The sequence below is a fragment of the Solanum lycopersicum genome, chromosome 1, assembly GCF_036512215.1.
Source record: "Solanum lycopersicum chromosome 1, SLM_r2.1".
Classification (NCBI taxonomy): domain Eukaryota; kingdom Viridiplantae; phylum Streptophyta; class Magnoliopsida; order Solanales; family Solanaceae; genus Solanum; species Solanum lycopersicum.
Window position 1 is genome coordinate 79423099 of NC_090800.1, and position 25927 is coordinate 79449025.

The window sequence follows — 25927 nt, forward strand, 5'->3', positions numbered from 1 at the left end:
TTTTGTTAAAGTATAGACTGATTTACGCGAAGGGATTCTTTACATGACATAAGGTGGTGAAATTAGGCTCGAAAACTGACATTACTACAACTTTTCAAGGGGAAGTTGAGCTGTGGTATCTACAACGTATGTTAGTGATTGAAACATACACCAACATATATACTATCAACGTATATATTTACCACGCATCATGTTTGATCAGTACCCTCTTCTCGGACTCTCATTCAACGCTGCTTCACAATTATTTTTATTATTATTATAAGACGAATTGTAACAATAGAACGATAGTAGTGGTGCAAAGTCATGTGTTTCCCAGTTGGGGTGACACAGTACAGTAGTGATAAACTGATAATGTTGGTCATTAGTTGCCACCTTAGTGTAAGGTCAATGCATAAAAAAGACATTGACAATATCTATCTAACGTACTATTAATCACTTTAGCCATATCACAACTCACATGTTTGTGTTGTTTTTAAAAGGTGAAGAATTTTGGAGGAAAAGAACCTAGTATAAATTGCCTAAAAGATAGATGCATTATTATCCCTATCGTGGTTTCCAAGATTCGACTACGATAGGATTTCAAGATTCGACTATGAGACAATGGATTAAACATCGGATATGTTCTTTGGTTGGTGGAAAAAGAAATCATTAACAATACCTACGAAATTGTCCTGTCCCAAATTTGATACAATTTTTAAATCTGAAATTAACAATTCCTAGATTATTGTTTTTATCTCACACTCTATGTGGAATAACATTTCGAAATTACTAATTTCTAGATAAGAATAACAAACTGTCACATTTTCCTTTCTGATCTTGAAAGCTTGTCCACAATAGTCTTTTAGAAGAGTCGAGAATCAAGATTATCTTCAACTACTTTTAACAGCAAATACAAATTATTTCTTTCTTTCATATAAATAAATTGGCGTGTTTAATTAGGATTGGTGAAACTCTCAAAACAAGTTATGGAATGAGGATAATGTTTTTTCAAGTAACAATCAAAAAATAGATATATTTGTTTTTATCTCTACTATGGTCAATACAAGAAATCGATTGATTTATGACATTTCAACTTCACCAAGAGTATTTTATTTTACCTACAATAAGTTACTTTGAAACCAAACTTCCCTCATATTCATAGAATATTTGTACTTTAACATAATCATTTTTGAACTTGACTTTAGACTATAAATTACTATACTATGTTTTCGTCATGTCTAAGAAATGAATCTCCAACTTCATATTCTTCTACTTTTTCTCCGCACCCCATTCATCAATCAAGAAGATCAATAATGTTTTCGCGTGACTCGAATCCTCAATCTATCGATTATTTCGATTAATGTTGGAGGTGCTCAATCAAACACTAAAACAAGCCTGAGTATATGTGATGTCACTCATAATATATATGCTAAACTTAAGCTCTACTTCAACTGAATAGAAGATTCAAATAACAAACTAGTAATATTAGAAGACTAGAGTCCCGTTAACTAAAGTACATAAAAAGATTTACTGCTATAATTAAGGGTGTACTTACCAGTAAACATTACTAATTACTTCCACAATAAACGTACATGCTAATTAATCATGAATCAAATATCAATAGCACATTAGTACTAGACTCTCACATAAAATATATAAATATCTTATAAATTGTTTTCTCCCCTCGTCCTATCTTACGTTATCATGACTTAAGTAATGACCAAATGTGAATATAATCGTTTGTTGTGACGGATTAGAATAAATAGTCCTGATAAAAATTTGGTGTCATGTTTGGGATAAGTTATCTCAAAATAATTATTCTTTGGATAACTTGTTCCCGACCAAACACAACAAGAACTAACGTGATCAATTTACTTAAAGGTTTCAATTTTAATATAAATAAAAGAAAAACAACAAACGAGAAATGTCCACTATTTATCAATATAAATTTAAATCATGGTCTTGACTACATCGAGCTATAGCTAGCCATACATAATAAGGAAAAAAAAAACCTCTAACATAACGAATAGTAAATTTATCCACCATAACAACATGAAGGTAGACACAAAATATATAGTATATGATTCGTTGTGACATTGTTGTTGCTGTTCCTTATAAAAACTATATAATATAATAATAATAATATATAGGGGTACGTAGCTAGGTACTACTTATATACAGAATAATAATAATAATATTAGAACGAGGTGAAACAATCATGATCAGAAGAGTTAGAATCATCACAAGGAGAATGGTTATGTCTACCTTCATAAGTAGTTATTACCATACGACAATCTTCTGATAATCTTTCAACTCTCTTTTTCACTCTACAATTACTATGCGTACATCGATAGTAACTCCTGCAACAACAATAACCAAACGACAATATAAGTGATTTTCTTACTTATTTTTCAGTAAACGATACTATATGATATAATACGGGGTAAGGTGAAAATAATATCATCAACTACTTATGAAATTATTTGTTTTCTTTACTAGCACCACCACCAATGAAGTTATTTTCCTAAATGAAAAAAAAAAAGATTTTCCTCCGTATCAAACATATACATTCATACAAATTTTAAGAAGCACGAAAACAGATAAATACCGAAAAATTTAGATTCGTTAGCTTATACTCTCTATTTCATATTACTTGATTATCGACTTATTGTATTAAAAAATAGATTTTTCAGTTTACTTAATTCTTAGATTTATGTCAAATACACTCCAAGTTAATCCCCAGAAGTAAGCATATGCATTTTCTGATTTTCCATGCAATTTAGTCACAGTTTTCCTTTTGTTTAGTATTTTATTCAGCTTTTATATTAACTATATATAGATTTTTTGATTCTTTGCTATGTTACTTATAATCTACGTTGTAGTAGTAGTCAAATCTAGAATTTAGTTTCAAAGCATCATTAACAAAATTAATTTAATAAACTATATCTTTAATTAAAGGAAATGATGTCAGGTCAACACGGATCAAGTAAAATAAAACCAACGAGATACTAATTTCATACATTAATCTATCCAAGTGCATAACAATATCATCTACTTAAAAGCTTAAAAGGTTAGAACAATACGTTTAATATTATTTAATTATATTCTCAAACATAATTGACTTTCTTCACTACTATTTAGTCTTTCATACTACAATAATGTAATTGACTCAGCTCATATTTTAAAGTTTAACTAATATTTGCTCAGTTTTAATTCATCATAATTATTCTAACTATGATAAGTTAGATGCAATATATTCTTAAATAAATTGATGAATTTATATTTTCTTTCTAAAATATATAATCTGAAGGTTCAAGTTTCACTCTATCTGTTGTAGGAGCAATCAGAAAATATATATTTACACAAAGATTAGTGTAACATCTCTTGAAAAACTACCATATTAAGAATTACTAGACTCCCACCGTTTCTATTTAATATTACTAAAATTAGTTATTCCTAAAAAGTATTTGTCAAAAAAGAAATAAAAAAAATCTACGTCTTTGTATTAAGTGTTAACTATTTTAAAATAAAGTGGCGATATAAATAAATAAAATAATTACTGATAGATATATAGATTAAATCATACGACTAATTAATTTTTCTTAAGAATTGTTCAAAACCTTATCCTAACAGCTAAATTATACTGCTAGTAATGCACTTTAATAACTTGGATTATTTATGAAATGATAATTACACACTTCAATACGATATTGATGGATATTTATTATCACCATTCATTATTAATTTAACAACAGGTCGATGATAGTGCACTTTAACATGATATCAATAGACATATGTCAGTGTCATCCATTATTAGAGAAAAAGAAAAGATATATAGATGGTCCATTACCAAATGTATCTCTAACATTTCTCAAAGCTATACAAATATATAGGAAATATTATTTTGATTTTAAGGTAATTATTAGAAGTAGGAAAATAAGAGAAAAATACTGGAAACAAATAAAGCCAAAGTAGAAAAATACAAACCAAAAGGGGAATTGGAGCAGAAAAAAAAGAAGAAATACTCATCAATTGTTATAGGAGAATTGAAGATGGTCCACAGGCTACTGTCAACAGGGTCTCTATCCCACTTATAGATATCAAGTAGAAGTAATTATACCAATTAATACAATTTCTTGTACTTCCCAAAACTATTTGAAAGCACACCAATATAGATATATATATCATTTTCACTATTTTTTCATTTTAATTTAAACCACATGACAAAAAAGTTGGTATGAAATCTCAAAAGACATGAAGGAATTGATCGGAGTGTTAAGTATTCTTTATCTTAAATTTTAAGTTTGTGCATTTGAATTACTAAAATAGAAAGAAAAAAACAGGTGTCATCTTTTAGGGAGGGATTAAAAGATTACGATTTAAATCATCAGTAGAGAGAAAAAAGTGTGATCTTCGGGTTAAACAAATACAAAAATAAAAACAAGCATTTCAAATATTATTTCTTTCCTCTCAAATATGTCGCACTTTCTAAAAATATTTTTCTCTAATTATTTGTTATTATAGGAACTCTAAGACAAAATTTATTTTATTTTATTTTATTTTACCCTTATAATTATTGTTTTTGAAGGCTATAAACAAGTAAATTATAAGATGATGTTATGATGATTATTTAAATATAAATAAAGAATAAATTAGTTTTTAAAAATTTCAATTAATATTTTTTTTAGAAATGTATAAAAAAGTCATAACAAATAATTTGAAAGAAAAAAGTAGTATCAATCAAGCTCTAGATTTAATATGTATATATATTCATTGAGATCTTAATATAAGTATATTGTATAAACAAAATTATTAAATTCAATTGATATGGACTTTTGGGAAACACGATTTGGATTTATAATTCATAAAATTATAATTCATTCAATTTATTTATGTTTAAACATGTTAATAGTTTCTTTTTCTATTCATTGGATTTGTTTTCACTCACTTAGTAAATTCATTTTAAAATTAGGCTAGCTTGTCATTTAAATTGACCTATAACAAATCTTATCTAAATATTTTTTTAAAAAAATAATTTTTTATTTGATTTATTTATATAGTCATAATATTAGGAGGAAAACTTAATAGGTGCTCACTAGTCATAAGAAAACTAACTTTGAATTTAAAATAATAAGAATCGAGCCATAAGTTGGGTTATGACTCAACTTTTAGATTATTTTAGCTCAAACAATATTTATGTGGATAAATGACCTATCTATTTATTAACTAAATTTGATTAGCGTTCTTAAACCTAATCCAACTGGCCTATTTAACGTTTCTAATCACAGAGGAAGATAAAATAGTACTCATTGCTAACAGTATCACACATTCTTTTAATGATGCATAGCAAGTATTTATAATATTTTTGTTTTTAACCAAAAAATAAATTCAGATTCTTTTTGTCTTAATTTTTACGATACAGTTTAAATTTGGATCGATGAACTTTTTTTTATTTTGATTGTACATTTTAGACATACAATTATAATGTTTTTGAAAAGTAAATTTATATATTATGAAACTATATAATAAGTATCCATTTAAAATATCTCAATGGCATATAAATAATTCACGGTTGTCAAAATTGACTTTAGAAAAAGAAGAATAAATTGTGGTAAAAGATTTTCATATTTTAACTTTCGAAATCTAAAGTTGTCATATAAATTAAGACAGATGTACAGACTCTGAGTACTTGATTATGATTAGGTACCTGGGATGAAGGCTATTCTTGACAACTTTCTGACCATATTTTCTCCATTTATATCCATCATCAAGAACATCAATGTCACTCCTTGTTTGGAAACAAAATCTTGGTTCTCTTAGCTTTCTTCTTATCTTCACTTTTCCTTTGTCTGAAGATGAACTCTTCCACCTTACATAATTTAGAAATGAAATAATGTTGCTTGCTAGTAAAATGATAAATTGATGAACTTATATGACAACAATATAAATTTATATATACTTGTGCTAGCAAAATAAATTAAACAAGTCTTATCATATGTGAGTTGAATTTTATCATGATGTGGGTACAAATATATTTATAGTTGAGCATTATAATATGTATAGTGGATCTAGTTAGCACTTGTCCTTCTCAAAAATGCACAACACCCTAGCTCCACACCACATATTATATAGTACAAACCATAGTATTTATATACATACACACACTTTGAAATAGTGTCATTATTAAAGAGCAAGAGAGACATTTCAAGAAAACATGATAGCAAAAATCTATCTGCATGAATGCCTTGGTAGATCTCTTTTCAGGTTTTAATGTAAATCATTGAGAAGCTTCTAGATAGGTAGTACTACTAAATAGTGGAGTTGAAAATAAAAGTTGAAGACTTTTTTTTCCTTCAAAGTCTTTGTCGGAAACTCATTAGTCCGATTAATTTTGATATTCGTAATGAAAAATTCATAATCTGACTAACTTCAATTTACCCTCGTTTAATTAAATCGCACTATAAAAGTGCTCTATATTAGGAAGAGAAAATCATTCCCAAAGAGTCTAAACTCTAATTAAGTGTGATAAAAATTCTATTGTTCCACTATATGTTACGCTTCGATCTAATTATTTCTTAGATTATATAATGGAATAAATTAAACATAAAATAGAGAGATTAATAATTTTTAAAAAGAAATTGAAGAAGAAGAAGAAATTAAGATATTTAATCAAAACGTTTCCCCTTTTGTGAAAACCAAAATAAATCAAAATGTTAGAAGAAATAAAACATAACAAGCCGCAATTCATAGCGCGAGAATCGATGTAACATTTTTTTGAAAATAAATTAGTAAAAACGTTATAGAGAAATAAAATAATACCATGAATTGTTACCCTCACTGGCATTACCGCTGCAATTTTCGTCATTAATACCCTTGGGATCTAGTGTTTCCACCTACACGTAAAATTTAAAAAAAAAAACGAAGAAATTATTACGAAAGAAAATCGAGAAACCCTAACGCTTTTGCTACGTTATCTTTCACCAGCACAGATATACGAATCATTCGAATTTACCTGTTCGTTGTTGTTCCAAGAAGGTCTATTCACAAGTAATTGACTGTGACTAAACCCTAGACCACCAGCACCAGCAGCAGCAGCAGCGTTTGTATTGACGGCGGCAGATGGCGTAACACTTACGCTGGCGGCGGCGGCAGCTTGAAGAGAGTGAGAAGATTGTGACGAAGGAGGTAAGAAGGTTAAGTTGTTATGATCTGCAAAGTGTATAAATCCCAATTCATGATGAATATTATTTGTTGCTGCTGCGGCTGAGGATATTTGTAAATTATAATTGTTTAACTGATTTCTTTCTTCACTGCCCCTTTCCATTAATTCCTCTCACTTTTTTTTTCTTCTTCTAATATTCCAAACTACTTTTTCTTCTTTTGAACAATTACTTGTTGTTGTTGTTGATGGTGAATTAATTATTGAGGGATCGGATGTATTTTGTGAATTGCATGTATTCGTACTCCGTGTGGGGTTTCATTTTCAAGTAGAATGATGTTTTTTTTTTCTTTCACCAACATATATTGGAAATGGAAATATATATATATATATATATATATATATATATATATATTTATATATTTGGTCAACTGGTAAACGCTATAAGGAATGTAAGATCAAATATTATATATTCCCTCCGTCCCTATTTATATTTCATTTTATATTTGATTTCTATTTACTTGTCTATTTTAACAGATCAAGAAAGAACAAGAATTTTTTACCTAATATGTCCTTATTTAATTTTAGAAAATTTCTATTACTATTTTTATTACTATTAAGTTGTAATGCATACTTTTTGGAACCAGAAAATACGTTACATAATTTTTTAAATTAACGATAAAATTATAACTAACCTATGATAATAATTGATGCCTTAATATGTCCATCACTTCTAAAGTGGACAACTAAATGAGAACAGAGGGAGTATATATATATATGTGGAAAAAAATATTGTCACGGACAATTTTCTTCCAGAAGGGTTGATTTTTTGGGTTAAAGTTTAAAAAGTTTTTTTAGAAAAAAAAAGAATTTTGAAAATTATTATTTAAAATAAAGTCAGAATAATTGTGTCATTGTGTAATGTGTTTGGTACTTGGAAATAATTTACATAAGAAAATGATTTAGTGTTTTGTAAGTAAAAAAATATCATAAAAAATATTTAGATGTAATTTACTTTCATTAAGGAAGTCATTATCGTGAATGGGGTGGAATGGTCAAGGGGTAGGGAGTTGGGGAATTGGGAGGATGGGGAACATATAATAAACGTAGAATATTATTCATAGAACTTATTTTTTCTATTATCATTAAGGAAGTCATTTTCATAATTTTTAAGCAATTTGATTTCTAAAAGAAAATGTTTTTAAAAAAATTTGTCTAACCAAACATATGAAAATAAGAAAATGGTTTGTGGAAAATGTTATCTTAGATACCAAATAGATTTAAATTATTTCATTTGAATTAAAATAAATATTTAAATTAAATTGATACTAAATATAAAATGGATACTATCTTTTGTGACCTACTAGAAAAGAAAGTACATGAGGTAAATTAAAACCAAGAAAATAATAATACAATAATTGAGTCCACAAATTAATTTTCTATAGATGTTTAATTGATGAATTGTTTTAATACGTATATAAAATCTAAAAGGGAAAATTAGTGGATACACGTAAATGTAAAATTAGCATAATCCAAAAATATCGTGTTTGTGCCATGTATGGTGCAATATCCAATTCTGATTTCTGGGCATACCTCTTAATGAGTAAAAATACTCATGTTCAATTTTTAATATCAAGACAATAGATGTATAATATTTTCCAATAGAAATGTTTCACTCAATCATCATTAAGGAATATATATTCACAGTTTTTCTAAGTTATTTAGTTCTACGATAAATTTATTATAATAAAGAAAATTATTAATGACAATTAAAAATTAATTGTCGTTAAATATATATTTTTAGCTGCAATTATCTCTCTTTGTATATGTCCCTAAAGGCTTTAGCGATATTGATTTTAATGACACTTAACTAATGCCGGTAAAGACTTAAACACTTTTTATTAATGTCAATATTTAATGCCGCTAAAAATTAATTTTGTTGTAGTGATTAATACTTCCTCCTTTCATAATTGTTTGTCAGAGTAAAGTCATGTATTTCCTTCAAGAAAAATTTAATATAAAATGTAATTTGACTAATATAACTTTATTATAGCAAGAATATCAAAATTACAAATTTGGGACATTTGTTTTAGTATATTCAAACATTTATGGACAGAGAAAATATAATTTGATATAAATATCAAAAGCGGAAAAATGATAGCATACTTATTTGCAGAAAATCATATTGAGAAAAAACAAAACGGCTAATCATATTATTCTACAATAATTAAATGATAAATTCTTGTAAGAATATATATTAATTAAATAATTAAATGGTAGGGTCTGTGTGGAAATCCCGCCACCCCAAAACTCATTTAATAAAAAAAAATTAATGAAAAAGAAAATTGCTATGTTAATATTAGAGCTGTCAATATGGGCTAGTTCATTTTATTTGAGTTAATTCATAAAAGCTTTGATATTTTACGGATTAGACCGGGCTAGCCCCTTTTTAGTGTAGATCAAGAAAACGATCGATTCAATCCATAAATACGTGGGCTAAAGACATGCTGGTCAGTTCACTTTTTTAAAAATTATATTATTTTAAGAATAACTTAAATTATAAATTATAATTTAAAAATATTATCATAAATATCGACAAAACAATATTACATGATGTTAATGTTACTACTTTTTAATCAAATCCACAAATAAAATTATTTTTATAATATTTATTAAGTTTTTTTACAAGTAAAAGTATAAACATTTAAATAAAAATATTAACCTAATTGTTTTGAGTTTGAATTCTCTTTAATTTTAAATTTTAATATTATTTTTAATTAATTTTTAGGAAAAATTACTTAGATTCATACCTTTAAATAATTACTGATTTTCGCGATATTTTTAATTTATTACCATTTATAGCATTAGTATGTTAAATCTGCAATATGTATTAAAAGTGAAGTAAGTATGCAATATATATGTATTATAATTATTTTATAAAATATATTATGCTTGTTTGGTAAGAAGTTGACATATTGAATTATAAATGTATTAAAATGTGACATAAATGTATTATCCATCAATAAATCTTGTATTATATTTGGATAATAAATTATTTTCTGTAATATGAATTAAAAGTGTATTATAAATGTATTAAAAGTGATAGAATTGAAAAAAAAATGTTATTGCTATAAATGGTAAGTATTTTTTATTTGCAGTATATTTATGTAAGTTTCCGTAATTTTTATTGGCCGACGGATCAGCCTACCGATATTTTTCAAGTCACACAAATCAGCAGACTTATTCAGGTCGAACTAAAAAATTCTTTTCTCAAATAGGATCCATAAATCATAGATTAGATCAGGGCGGTCCAACAGGTCTAGCCACATACACTATCCACCACCCAACAAGGTGAAATCAGAAATGTTTTAGCAGAAAACGAATATTAAAACGCGATCTGGAAATTAAAAGCTCTAAAAAAATTTTTTGAAACAAATAAGCATACAAGTCAATTTGTTTTAAGCATACATCTCAAATACAATTTGATTTTGACTGATCCTATATTTTATTGAAATATTACTATTAAGAACCATGTGTAATCATAAATGATAAAGAAAATTGAAAATTTGAACCATATTGTTTGGCTCTCGGTGGAGTTTGATAACAACAATTACTTTAAGACTAAGTATATTTTAAAATAATCATTGTTATTGACTTATTATCCACTAAACGGTTTGTTAAGCAATAAATCTGGAGTTTAAGTTATAAGAAACTTTATAACCACGAATTTTAATATTTATTCGACCAATTTCAAGGTGCGACAAAAAAATAAATCTCATTTTGATATGTTACGGTGAAATGTTATTATATTTCTTATCTTCGATATATAAGTAGAAAAAATATCATTTTAAAAATGATTATATGTAATTTAGTCAAACACAATGAAGATGAGAGGAGATAGGGAGTGGTGGAGATGAGACTATATATAACGGTGGATGGAGCCAGTTATGATGTGTTCAACAGGATAGATAAGATTTTTTCTATAAAGATGATATATTGAAACGGGTGTTAACTTGAAAATCGTCGCAGGATTACTATGGTTATTAGAAATGAATATAAATTTTCTTTATCATTTTTCTGATCAGGAGGGAAAAACAAGATATATGGTAGCTATCTATATCTAAAACTTCACGTGCATCAATATTATTAATTGAGAAAAATAATAAAAATATAATTTAGCTAGAATTGAATCATAATCGCCCATGCGATTGCGATTGCTTAAACAAGCATTATCACCTGCCCTTCTATGCTTTTTTTAGGGAGCACTATTACTTATTTTTAGTTTCTTTCAAAAATTTTAAAATAGATATATATATATATATATATATATATACACATAATTTTTTTAAAGTTAAAAAATGAACGTGTACCTCCGATTACACATGTCTGTCTCTATAGAAAATTTTAGTGTTATTATAAACTGTACCAATACTCAAAAGTATAAGTACATATATAGTTTTTTCATTATTTTAAAGTGATTTAACAAGTTCAACATTTCTCACGAAAATTTTATCGTGTATTTGGAGCAAATAACGTTTTTATTTTGACCTAATTATATTGGAAGTTACAATAGAAATCGAAAACTCATGTTTAACTATATATATCGTATACCTAATTAAGTCCCAATTCCTATTAGGGTGTTTGGCTTAATTAGGCATTTGTCTGTATACTACATATAACTTTTGTATAATAATTATAACGTCGATGACTAATAGACTCTTCTTTTAATTTGCTCTTTCTTTATTCACTTTTGATTAGGATAGGTCCATAAGGAATATTGTACAAAATGAAAAAAGGTAAGATTGTAATCTTAAGATAACCTCGTCTATAAGGTTTCAAAAAAAAGTAAGAGAAAAATAAAACTTTCCTTTGAAAAAAAAAATAACAAGGAAAAAAGAAAGTAAGAAAAAAAAAAAACTTTCCTCTGAAAAGAATAAAATAATTACAAGAAAACAATAGTATTTAGGTGAAGGTAGGTCAATTGATTTTATAACCTTTTACAAATTCATCTTTAATTTTATTTTCTTTTTTAAAACAAAGTTGTTATTTTTCTGCATAAGACATAAAAAAATTAACACAAAAGAGATCTTTGTAAAGTCGTTTTCTTCTCTTTAAAATGGTAGGAAATACAATTTTGTTATTCTCTCGAGTAAATTTCTTAAGACAAAAAACTAAAAAAATATTAGGTGATTTTTTTTATTTAATCTTGGTGGACAGAGTCACTTAATATCTGTTGCTAATGGTAAATGACAATCTCGTAAAATCAATCAAGGTGAATGAAAGCTGACTCAAACACTACGATCATAAAAATAAAATAAAAATTATAACCTATTCCTTTTTCTCTTGCTCATTTTAGAAAACCTCACTTCTCTTGAAAGTTCTTCGTTTTTTATTTATTTTCTTAGTCTTGTTTAAATCCATCTACCCATGGTGCAACGTAACAACTACTCATGTTGATTTCTATATCGATAGGTTGATCAATTTTATCAATACATCTACATCTACAATAATGTAATATCTAATGATTGATAATATTTGAGATCATAAATTTTCTTAAAAGAAATTATTACTTTGGGGGATAGGGGAGGTACTCCAACTCAAAATAATAGTCGTATATTTTTATATACACGCCCTTTAAAAATATTAACTAGAAGGCTGAGATGTTTGATTTTTGCCTGTCTCAAGATATAATTTCTTTTTATTAAATATATTTATTTTATTTATGTGTTATAATTGAGATGTTTAAATATAATTTTCGCGAACAATTACTATTAAGAATATAAAACAGAAAAAATATGGTTAATAATTTCCGAAACTTCTAAAATAATTAGTATTTTGAGAGATGTGTTTTTGGTGGGGGAGGGGTGTCTTTGTGGAAAAACTGTTTTTCACGGAAAATATTCTTTTAAAAATAATTTCAGAAAAACAAGTTATTTATTTTCTTATGTTTGACACGTAAATAAAAGAAATGCTATTCTTATAGTAATTATATATATAATATAGAAAGATACTATAGAAATGAGGTGAAGATGAGATATACTAATAGAAGGTGGTAGGACAATCAATGCGAAATGTCATTTTCTATTTTCTGTGCTTTTATTAGAGAGATTATTTTTCTCAATACGAAGAAACTTATTTTTTTTAGAAAAATATTTTAAATTTTTTTTTTAACCAACTGAACATAAAAAATGAAAAAATATTTTTAAATTCTCCTTCTACCGCAAATTGAAACAAAGGTATAAATTGATTTAACATCTCGTGGAATATTGAACATGTTGTATTATGAAAGTAATGATCACTTATGATCTAATTAGTCATAATTTTTTTTCTTTGAAGAATTAATCTATCTTCTCATCCAGCTTGAGGATTTTTTCTTTGTTTATTTTGTGGAAATTATCAAATAATTTAAAATGAAAAAGAAGACTTGAGTCTTGAAGTGAATAATGCAATAACAAAGCTTTGCAATCTATAAACTATAGGCGGTAAATTTCATACTAAAGAAGCAAATCAAACAAATTTTACCACAACTAAAAATTTGAGATAGAAGGAGAAATAATCCATTTTATTTATACATATTCATTTGATTTCTTAATGCAAAATATAAATACATGATTTCGACTAAAATTCTTAGACTATATCAAACTTATCTACCCCCACCCCCACCAAAATTGTGACATGACCCTAAACTTTATTTTGGTACCTTGTGCCTCCAGGTGCAAATGGTTTTTGACATGAAATTAAATTTGATATATTCCATCTCCATGATTGGATATTGTTGTCTCCTCTCTAACAAATACTATGGCCATGTGGTTGGTTCATATGTAAAGTTTGTTACATTAATATCCAACATCATTACACAAATCACATATATATATACCAAATAATTTTTTTTTGTGAAAATCCCTTTGTTAATGGTTGGTAATGCAAAGTTAAAAATTAATCGTGGAATTTTTCTTCAATTACTTCTTATTCTTATAATGCTCTTATATTTGACTCATAACGAGCTAATAAAAAAATATTGCGTACATAAAACTAGCTAATGAGATATATAAATATAGTAGTTGTTCCATGCAATGTCGTGCTATTAACAATTACACTTTTTATCTTAGGAAGTCATTTTTCTTTTTTGAGAAATCAACCCAGACTTAAATAGCCGCGATAGACATAGATTCAAATGTCGTCACGACCTAATTGTATTTCCATGGCAATTTCATTGCAAGATCTAGCTATATAGTAATGCTAAAGTCTAAAACTCATAGTATCATAACATGAAGTAACCAAGTTTTGACACAAAATCAAATAATTTAGAGGTTAAGTTATATCCACAATAACATATTCTTTCCAATCTTTTCTTTTATATACATAATCAAATAATTAATCTAGTAATGTAAAATATCTTGATGTTACTAATTAGTTGTATGTGAATGGGGTGTGGCTGAACCAAAGGAAAAAAATTAATTTCTTGAAAGTAATGAGTAGTAGGTAGGGTCCATTACAATTTTCTTACATGTCAAAAGATATATTGTCTAATGAGTATTTAGACAGTGGAAAAGGAATCAATGAACACGATAACCCTTCCTATCTAATCCTGCCAAATTTGATTCCATTAAAATCTATATCTATTTTTATCGAATTTAAATTTTATACATTATCATTATCGATAATTTTTATCAAATTTAAATTTTATACATTGATATCGATAATTCGCATAAAAAGATAGTATTCATATGATCATAGTATGTTTCTATTAAAATGGGTAATCAAAATCTTAAGAAATAAAGTATAAATTGATTGATACTTTAACTTTTTTTAAAAAACTTATTTGTAATTGAGACTTGCCCACCAATTCAATCGTCGCATATGTTCTATGATAGAAGATTAAAATCAGCAAGAAATCCGTTACTTATAAGTTATAAATATTTATTTACAAAATCAACTTTATTCCTTGTTAAGTGGATAAATATAAGTTTACATCGCACAGTAATTCATTAATCCCTTTATTTCAACTTTTTTGTCTTACTTTTACTTTTAAATTAGTTTTAAAAAATGTCATTTTCCTTGCAACTCTTCGTTTCAAATTATCCACGTGACACATTTTATAACATAAAACTAAAGAATATTTTGATACATTTGACATATTTTTTGTTTCAAATCACAAGACTAAGAAGAAAAAATTAATCTTGGTTTGTTTTAATTTCGTATCAAATAAAGAAAAAAACAAATTAGAAATATGAGTATGTAAAGATTAATTATGTCATTACGTGATTTAATGAATTAAAATGAACTATAAATTTAAACATGTGACATATTTGCTTGGTATAAACATCCGATGCGAATAAATTTTACCTCTCCCTATTGTGCTTTTTGTTGGATAAACAAAGATTATAGTGAAACCGATCAATATTCATTTATTTTTAACAAAAGATTTTGAGCTCATATCCTTTCTAGATATAAAATCGTTTCTATTAGGTGTTTATTACTTCCTCTCCAACTAATATTAAATTTTTCAATATAAATTTAAATTTAATCAAATTTTAATACAAATTACAGATGACCGACGAAGGGAAAAAAAAAAGTGAAGCTAGGGGTAGCTAGAAAGGTAGCTCATAAGTAATACTACAATATAGAGTGACGTAAATAAGGCACTTTTGCCTTTAGTTTTGCCTTCTCTCTCGGCCTTCCACTCATCACTCGATCACCTTAGTTTCTTCTTTAATTTCATATTTATCGATACATGTCTCTCTATTTGACTCTACACACGATCTTTAGTAGCCACTTATGATCATCTTATGTTCCCTTTTCACATTGCAAAGATGGGAAGATACATAGTCGATAAGGTCGATAAAATTAAATTAAAAATTAAATAACTTGTAATTTATTGCATTTAAAAATCTAAGAGCATGAAGATAAATTCAACACAAATATCAATTTATAAATTATATTTGAGTGAAACAATGCAAAATCTATGATAACAAGTTGAATTAATCTCAATATGACACATATTAGTATATTAAAATTTTTAACTTGAGCACGTTTATAAAAAAATATTGATCAAATTTAAATTTTGGCCAAAAATTAAAAGTTAAAATATCTAACAGCACAAATCGAAAATGGAAACCTCAAAACCTGAACCAACCATCCTATCAGATATAAAAATTACCTTTCCAAACTAATCTCACTGACAGAATTCTCAGCAGAGCACGTTTACAAAAAATATTAAGCAAAGTCAAGTTTTGACAAAAAGTTAAAAGTTAAAATGCCTAACAGTACAAACTGAATATGAAAACTTCAAAAATCCAAACTAACCATCATATAAGATGAAAAATGGCCTTCTATAGCTAACCGCGCTAACAAAATTCAAATTTGAGCATGTTTCTAAAAAAATTGATCTAATTTAAATTTTAGCCAAAAGTTAAAAGATAAACGCTTAACGACACAAACTAAAATAAAAGTCAACCATTCTATGAGACCAAAATTGAACTTATATGGCTAACCACGGTGACATAATTTCAATTCGAGCACGATTATCCAAAATATTGACTAAAGTGAAATTTTCGTCAAAAGTTAAAAGTTAAAATGCCTAACGGCACAAACTAAAAATGGAAGCCTCAAATCTCGAACCGTTTATATTATTACATAAAAGATAACCTTCCGCATCTAATTGCACTTACTAAATTCTCATCTGAGCACGTTTATCAAATATATTGTCCGAAGTTAAATTTTTTGATCAAAATTTATAATTTATAATAGCACACACTAAAAATGAAAGTCTCAAAGTCCGAACCAACCATCCTACTAGATAATAATGACCTCTGAAGTTAATTACGCAGACAAAATTCTCATCTGAGCATGTTCAAAAAATATTGACCAAAGTCAAATTTTGGTCAAAAGATAAGATTTAAAACACCTAACAGCACAAACAAAAATTAGCCTCTAAACTTGAACCAACCTTCATGTTAGATAAAAATGACCTTTCGAAACTAATGACACTGACAAAGTTCTAATCTGAGCATATTTATCGAAAATATTGAATAAAGTCAAGTTTTAATTAAAATTTTAAAGTTAAAACGCCTAATGACACAAATTGAACATGAAAGCCTCAACACTAAACGTTGATCTAACAAAAGAAATTAACATTCGTGAATTTACCAACTACTCAAATATAAGTTAGTAATTAATAATTTACCAATAAATTTTATCAAAGTTGGTAATAGTTATTATTCAAGTAAGCATTCATATGTAATATTATCAACTAACAATTGATACGTTGGTAAGTTTTACCAATGAATAAATGATCGGTTGATATATTACCAACTATATTATTGATGTTAGTAATTTCCTAACTACAATCTTTATTCGTCGGCAAAATTTTCAACTAATTGGATGTTGGTTGACAAGTTTAACAATAAATTACATTTCGTTACTAATTTACCAACACATTTATATTTGGTTGGTAAATTTAGCAACACAATAATCTTGGTGTTGGTAAATGTTTGGTTAGTAGTTCATTGGTAATATGTTAATAAATTATATAAACAATTTTTTTGTCATATCTACCAACTGATATATACTTCGTTAGTAATATTACCAACAAAAGATTTGTGTTAGTAATATTTCAGTTGGTAATCCATCGATAGAATATTGCTAAATTTGGCATCATTTTTCCCCGCCGTATTTATCAACTAAAATACTTAGTTAGTATGATTTTGATTGGTAATTTATTAGAATTTCGTTGTTAAGTTTTAAAATATAGTTCACTTAAAAATATGTTGATAAAAATTGTTGGCAATTTAGATTTTTTTTAGTGATATATTTCTAAATAGTCTTTTAACATTTTATTTATTTTTGAGACTTAAAATTTCAAACGATTCAATAAAGATTATAACCTTAGTAACTCTAATAAAGCTCAAAGCAATATTAGTGCTAACAAAAGTTTCATCTCAACACAAAGAATGGCTATATTGAATATTTTTTCTTTAATTTCACAATGGTTTAGATAATTAAATACATAAACTAATTTTAGTTTTTCTTCAATGTTTAGTTATGTAATTACTATTTATTAGACTTATTATTGCATGATTTAGTACTTTTAATTATGATCATTTTTATGACCTATTAATTTGCAATATTTGCTTTATGAAACTTTATTATTATTATTTTTTAATTTTTTGTGTCATCACTCATTTTATATTTTGTGTTATTTTCTTTAAAAAAATACATTAGATAATAGTATTTTGATAGGATTAAAAATATACTTAAAGTACAAGCAAATTAGATGCTTGTTATGAATACTTTATCGGAAAAATCCGCAAATACCCGAAAATAAAATTTTATTAATTTGATCTGATTTATATATTTTAAAATTTAACAATTATAATTTAATTTGATATTTAAAAAAATTCAACTTAATTTTATCATATACACTCTTAATTAGTATGAAAAATATGATTCTTTCCATCCATTTAGAACAAAGAAGATAGTGAATTTTGTAAAACAAACTAGAAAGTCAGTGTTGACCTAACAAGAAGTCAAAACAAAAATTATCTTTTGTTATATATTATATATTAAAATTAGTGAAATATATTAAGAAAAAAATATTTTAATATGGAGGGAGACAGAGAATCTTATCCCCTCAAAGAATTGATCAATAATTAACATGCCCAACCCTTCACGTTTTTGTAGCTTAATACCAACAATTGCTCGAAAATGTGTAGATCATGCTATTGGTGGTGGAGCCAAAATAAAACTTAGCCACTAAATTCAACTTAAATATTTTATTTATCTAAGTATTTTATTAATTATATGTAAATAGTTTAAAACTCAGTAACTTAAAAAAATAGAATTCGAATTTATAAAATTCAAATACGGACTCCGGCCATGTCACAAAGTTGATTAAGTTTTAAATAAAGAAAAAAGGCCGAATACGTAAACAGATCTCTAAACTTGTTGGGTTTTTTTCTTCGGATACCTCAACTATACTATTTTCCTATTGAATCATTGAACCACCCATAATTTGTTCCTTTTAAACACCATTGGTTGATGTGGAACAAGATTTTGTGAGGGTGTTATGTTGTTCCCGAACACATTAGTTCAATTGATAATGAAAATGTTTGAGAAATAATTGTGTTTTACCTCAAGTCATTTGAACACGTTAAAAAATAAATAAAAAATAAATAAGTTTTATACACAGTTTGCCTTCATTCATTCAATCAAAATCATTACAATACAAACACAATTGAAGGAATTTACAATAGAAAAGTCGATCAAAATCAGTATACATTGTTTAAAAGGAATTAACTATGGGTGGTTCAATAATTTAATAGAAGAATAACTTAATTGAGATACCCGATGAAAAAAAACCCAACAAGTTTAAAGATCTGTTTATGAGTTTGGAAAAAAAAAAAGGAAAAGTAACCCTGACATCCATGGCCATATTTGACTCATGGAGCATATTATACTTTGACTACTAGGACTACTTCTTCAACAACATATATATATATATATATATATATATATATCAGTAAAGTAAAAATGTCCCCATGTGATAAAATTAAAATGCAAAGTTTATTAGGCAAATATTTATTGTTGCAAATCAGAAAAATGACTATAATTAAAAGGATAGACCTTTAAAAATGTTTTTTCGTGCAAAGCTAAGAAAACAAAAAATAGGAGAGAAAAATAAACAATAAGCCTAATATATATGCTTATTTAAATATCCATGCGTTGACCTTGTACAAGTCTGAGTTGAATAATTTAATCCAATTTATGTGAATGCAGGTCCCTAGATTGGGCATCCTATGCTTAGCTACGTAGAGCAAAATAGAATAACAAGTTATTATGTCGTAAAATTGTATTTTTAAAATTTTAATATTTTTTTTCAATAATAAAAATGACTTCGTTGACTGAATTTTTTATCAAACTAAATCATAAAATAAAACAATTTAGTAAAATAATATATTTTTTTAAAATTTTACAAAATTAGTATAAATGTATTTCAAAGTAACATTTTAGGGTATATTTCGTTTTTTAAAAACTAACAGCGTTAGGTTGATATACGTAACTGTAAGTAACGTTTTACTCCTAAAACGTCATTTTGAGTAAAGTTTTACTCCTAAAACATTACTCACATTAACGTTTTAGGAGTAAAACGTTACTCTGAGTAACATGTATCAATCTAACATCGTCAGCTTTTAATAAATAAAATATACCCTAAAACGTTACTGCGAAATACATTTATACTAGTTTTGTAAAATCTTAGAAAAACGTATTATTTTGATGAATTGCTTTTACTATGGCTTAGTTTGATCAAAACCTCGACAGTTAGAGAAATCAACTTTCACCATATATGACTTTTTGGAACAATGTATATGCATCTTTATAAACACGATTCAAAAATAAAAGCTGAGGGTTGATTTCATATGAATAATCGATCAACTTTTGCTTTATAGTGTCAAACAAACCTAATTTTATATTTTTATTGTTAAGATCAACAACTTACTATCAAAACAAAAATTATGACTGACAATAAAGATATAGCTTTAATTTTTTAACTAAATCTATTAAGTAAGCGTTTATATTTAATCATGACTCTAACAAGAATCACCATAATCCCTCGTGGATCTTGCCATAGATATAAAATATTGTCATTAGCCAATGTCATATGAACTCAAAACAGGACAATGTATAGTAGCGGTCCCTTTTAAAAGTCCTACTATACTATCTCCAAATTAAATATATTTCATGGTAGAAATGAATTGAAATATAAAAAAGTAGAAATCAATGATTAAAGTGTACAAAATCAAAGAAGTTGTAGAATAAGGGTTCTACAATATTCTGATGATTAATCGATTTGGAAGATAATAGTTTGATCCAAAATCAAATGAAAAAAATAAAAAAAAGTAATAGATCCAACTTTTGGTCATCCCAAATCTTCTTGGTCAAAGTCCTTTATTGTTTCAAAAAATCATCATGAATTTTCTTCTCAAAAAAAAATATAATTTCGAGGCTCATCGATTGATCACTACTCATCATGAGATAAATCTTATAAATTATACTATATAGTTCTGAACTTTTATTATAGTACCTTTTTCATGGCCATCAATCTACCGCGATAGCAATTATCAAATATATATATATATATATATATATATAAAGCTGAATTTATAATATGTCTAATTTAATTGTTATTAATATATTATTATCCATGTGAAGGCTGGGAACAAAGAGAACAAATATAATCATGTTTGTTACTTTTAACACGTCATATTAAATATGTCGATATTTTTTTTGAATATCTTTTATATTTAGATTGTAACTGATTATAAGATATCATATCGTCTTTTATTCCTAAAGATACGAGCAACATGTATATGTTGAGTATCAGTTCTTTGACCTAAATATTCTAGATACATTTATAGGCTCAAATCTTGTGGCTGTAATTTACACAGTGATAATTATTCATTACAATGTCTTTCGTACAGAATCATATAAAGATTTTATTTAAGTATTAATGTGCTACTTCCCTCAGATTAACTTTTTCACATTTGTACAATATTTTGGCTAAAATAAATGAATTGATAATATTGCGTTAAAAAAAAATTTTAGTAGTTAAATTGATTGACTATCAGTACTCCCACGATGTTCATAACTATCAGTACTCCCACGATGTTCGTGAGGGTTTGATTCCCTCCGCATAATAATCCCTTACTTTATCTGCGATTTTAAAAAAAAGAATATTGCATGAAACCAACCCCCACCCCATACAAAGGAGAAAAAAATTAAACAAAAATGACAAACTTTATGATGGCAAAATATAGTAGTATTTGTCATATTTTCTCTCTTTTGTTTTGATTTTGTTTTGACAAAATGAGATTGTCATAGTTACAAATTTTGATCTTTTGGCCACAAAAATAAATCGTCCAACTTTTTTTCAATATATTTTTGTTGACCTTTTAATTTGCACGTTTATTTCTAGGGTACAATTGTTGGTTGCACTATGAGAATCACAAGGGGAGACATGTCCACCACTTTCAGAACTTGATAGAGTAACTTTTATTTATTATGTTTGAGATACAAACTAAATATTTTTTATAGTGTAGCTTTCATTATAATGTTGAATTAGTCTTAATTATCCAAATTTCTATATTTATTCTTTTTAGAAACAAAAAAAGGGTTTAAAATACTTTTAAAGTATTGAAAATGGTACAAAATTACCCTCCATCCACCTATTGGCTCCAAAATATCCTTTTCATTTACTTATTGGCTCCAAAATACTCTTCTCATCTTTCAGAGCATTAAAATATTATTTATACAATAATATTTGTAACAACATAGATGGTCTTTCACTATTAATTACTTCGTCCTACTATGACTATTAATCACTATCATTAATATCGTTACCTGCCATTATCGACTATATATTATTACTATGTTATCATCATCATTAATCACTACATTTATTTGTCATCTCCCTTAATCACCATTACCACAACAATCACTAATCAATATTGAAAACCAACACCATCAACCACTAGTATATACTACAACTATCATTTATCTGTCATCACCACACACTATAACTAATTATCACTATCCTCCGCCACAATTATCATCAACTGCCACCACCCATAACGAGCACCTACAAACATCACCGTTAGCTATTACCACCACAAACCACTATATATCTTTTTTAAAATATTTTTGTTAATATAGTTATAAATAAATTGGCATTATATTTAAATTTATACTAATCAAGTATAAGATAAAAAATTTGTGCGTTTAGATATTTGAAAAAAACATTATTAGTTATATATCATATCTTAATATAACGTATTATTATTTTTATGTATATTCACATGATGACGTCAACATTCTCTCTCTTTCTCTCTCACATATATATATATATGATAATTTAAAACATTTTTGTATGATCGTATCACTTAAAATGTTGATATAGACAAAATCTTATATAATAAACATCTATCAAAAACCTAAACGAAGTAAAAAGTCATTTTTTTATTACGTAAAACTACACGAATAATATAAAATTAATATATAATACTGTCAATATATAACTTGAATTTTTGAGAAGAAATGAAACAACTCAACAAGTTGGAGGGAATTGTATGGATTTGAAAAGGGAAAGTTTTAGCTATGGATCCGACAATCTCATGATTTCTAATAAAAATTTCAAACAAGTAATGGATTGTGTTGTTCAAAAAAAGATATTCACTAGTAACAAGTTGAAGTAATTGAGAGATTTCCACCAAAGGGCAAAGGGCAAAGGGCAAAGGGGGCAGGCATCATATGCTGAATTCCATGCAACCATAATGGCCATTTCAATCAGTGTGCTAAAGTCTTCTATTACTCATCATAAGATATATATTTGGTGGGGTCTTTCACTTTCTTTCTCTTTTTCTTTTTTGTTGTCTTCTCTTTGTTTTCTTACCCTTTGAGGTACATATGGTTTTTTCAAACTTTGACACCTTTTTTTTTAAAAAAATAATCTTTTTTGAACTTTGACATGCAAAATGTTTCTTTAATTTATTGGATGGTGAGACTTAACATTCCTTCAACCGCTTAAAGTCAATTACATTTGCACTAACTAAATCTTCAATAGCTAAGTGGTATCTGATTTAACATGTTTGTTGCTTAGAGACAGATTCACGAGTTAAATTTAATAGGTTCAATCAATTAACTTAATTATATTTGCAAAAACTAATTAACCCTCAACAGTTAGGTGGTATCTGTTTTTAGCATGTGTGTTATTGAGAGGCAAATTCAAGTTTTAAATTTGATAGGTTCAACTACTTAAGTCAATTACATTTGCACAAACTAAATGCTCAATAGCTAAGTGGTATCTAATTTAACAAGTGTGTTGCTAAGAGGCAAGTTCAAGATTCAAAATTGATAGGTCCAACCACTTCAGTTAATTACATTTGCACAAACTAAATTCTCAATAGCAAAAACTACTATTATTCTCTATGAAAGAAAACAATTGTGTTATATGATTTCACATGTGTGCGCGCCCTTAGAGCAGATTTACGAGTTAAATTTGATAGGTTTAACTTTTTTGAGTTTATTAATGGTGAACGCATTATCTAAATTATGGATTTAAAATCACTTGGCTTACTCAAATACATTAAAATAGGTTTCATTGCCTCTGGAACACATTTCAAGTATTTCACCTTGATACCTGTTACTTCGCACCAACACTAACATCATAATTTTGCTCCATAAAACAAAAGCAAAGAAAATAGATCACTTATTAAAAGTTATGTTTACCCCTTGATTTTCTTTGTTTCTTTGGCTCTCATGAGTAAGAAGGGCCCTAATACTTTTTTTTCTCATTAATAATTTTTAATCATGGAATACCTGATTGCTATTGAGTTGTAACTCAAACTTCAATCATATTTTTTTGTGATCATTGTTCAATAACTCTCAACTATCTCATTTTTCTTTGACTTTTAATTTCTCTAGACTTATATAAGCTTCTAAAAAATGCATGTTTTTCTTTAATTTAAACCAAGCTTTAAATTTTTTCTTTTCTGGGAAAAGCCATAATCTATTTATTCAATATTTCACTTATAATTTGTTCTTTAGGCCCACTAGATCCACCTTCTAAAGTTTATTACTGGCCACTTATTACAAGGAGGAAGGAGCCTGTAATAATTGGGCCTAACCTATTGTACTGGATATCATGTAGGGATTTCCCTAGGTACTTTCATTTTAGGGCAAAGTTATATATTTTACCGTTCGACCAAAATAATTATATGATAAGATTTTTTAAAAAAAAATTGTATCAAGAATGTATATTTTGTGTATCTCATATAAAGATATACATCTGTTAACTATTAATTATTGTGTTTATGTAGTGTAGCTTTCCCTTCATTTTACCACTCTTTTTTTTTCTGAGAAACTGGCATCTTAGTCGGATAAAAGATTGTTACGAAATCGATCACTAGTCATCTTCAGGCTTCTTCTATAGTTGACATTGCGATGAACTTTCCGTTCAAATGCCTTGAAATCATTGTTGTGATATCTGCAAACTTAAAAACGTGAATATAACTATGAATACATTGTTCGAGGTTAAGAACACATTGTATATATGTGTGTATATCCATGTATATTTCATGTACTTGTGTATATCAGTGAATATCCGTGATAGTATATGTTCAACAAAGAAGAATGTAGGTCATGTATATATGTGTATATTAGTGATAATATGGTTATGATATACACACGTTATATATTATCAAAAGTAATGTTTTCCAAGTGAATTCCATATGTTCAATTTAATTTCAATTATGTATGAAATAACCTCCAATATACATTTACCAATATACATGTGAAATTCTTACATGTAGCACTAGACTATAAGCAAAAGTAATTTTTGTTTCTATTTCATTCTTATACATAATTAAACTGCGAGAAATAATTAAGATCTGTTTGATGGCATGGGAAATGTGTTCGAAATGGTTGAATGAGAATATGTTTTTGACTGTTTGGGCCATTGGGGCTGCATTTGTTTTTGGGCCTAGTAGAATCAAATTAATTGGGCTGGGCCGGGGCAAGCAATGGATGGGAATAATTTGGATAGGACTTAGATATTTTCACATGTTAATACAAATGTGTTTTGTATGTGGAAAAATTGAAGTCCCTATTCAATAATTTGGATAGGACTTTTGATATTTTTACATGTTAATATAGGTATGTGTTGTATGTGGATAAATTAGTTCTATTCAATAATTTGGATAGGAGTTAGATATTTTCATATGTTAATACAAATGT

The 25927-nt window shown here is 26.9% G+C and overlaps 1 protein-coding gene across 1 annotated transcript; it reads right to left on the reverse strand.

The window, feature by feature from the left end:
• Positions 1-1895: 1895 nt before the first annotated feature.
• On the reverse strand, positions 1896-7531 carry LOC101254031 (probable WRKY transcription factor 12). Its single transcript, XM_004229687.4, has 4 exons — positions 6992-7531; positions 6799-6872; positions 5687-5848; positions 1896-2339 (listed from the first exon to the last, which is right to left on the reverse strand). Exons 1-4 carry the CDS (start codon positions 7301-7303, stop codon positions 2177-2179), a joined length of 711 nt encoding a protein of 236 aa, XP_004229735.1. The 5' UTR covers positions 7304-7531; the 3' UTR covers positions 1896-2176.
• Positions 7532-25927: the final 18396 nt, after the last annotated feature.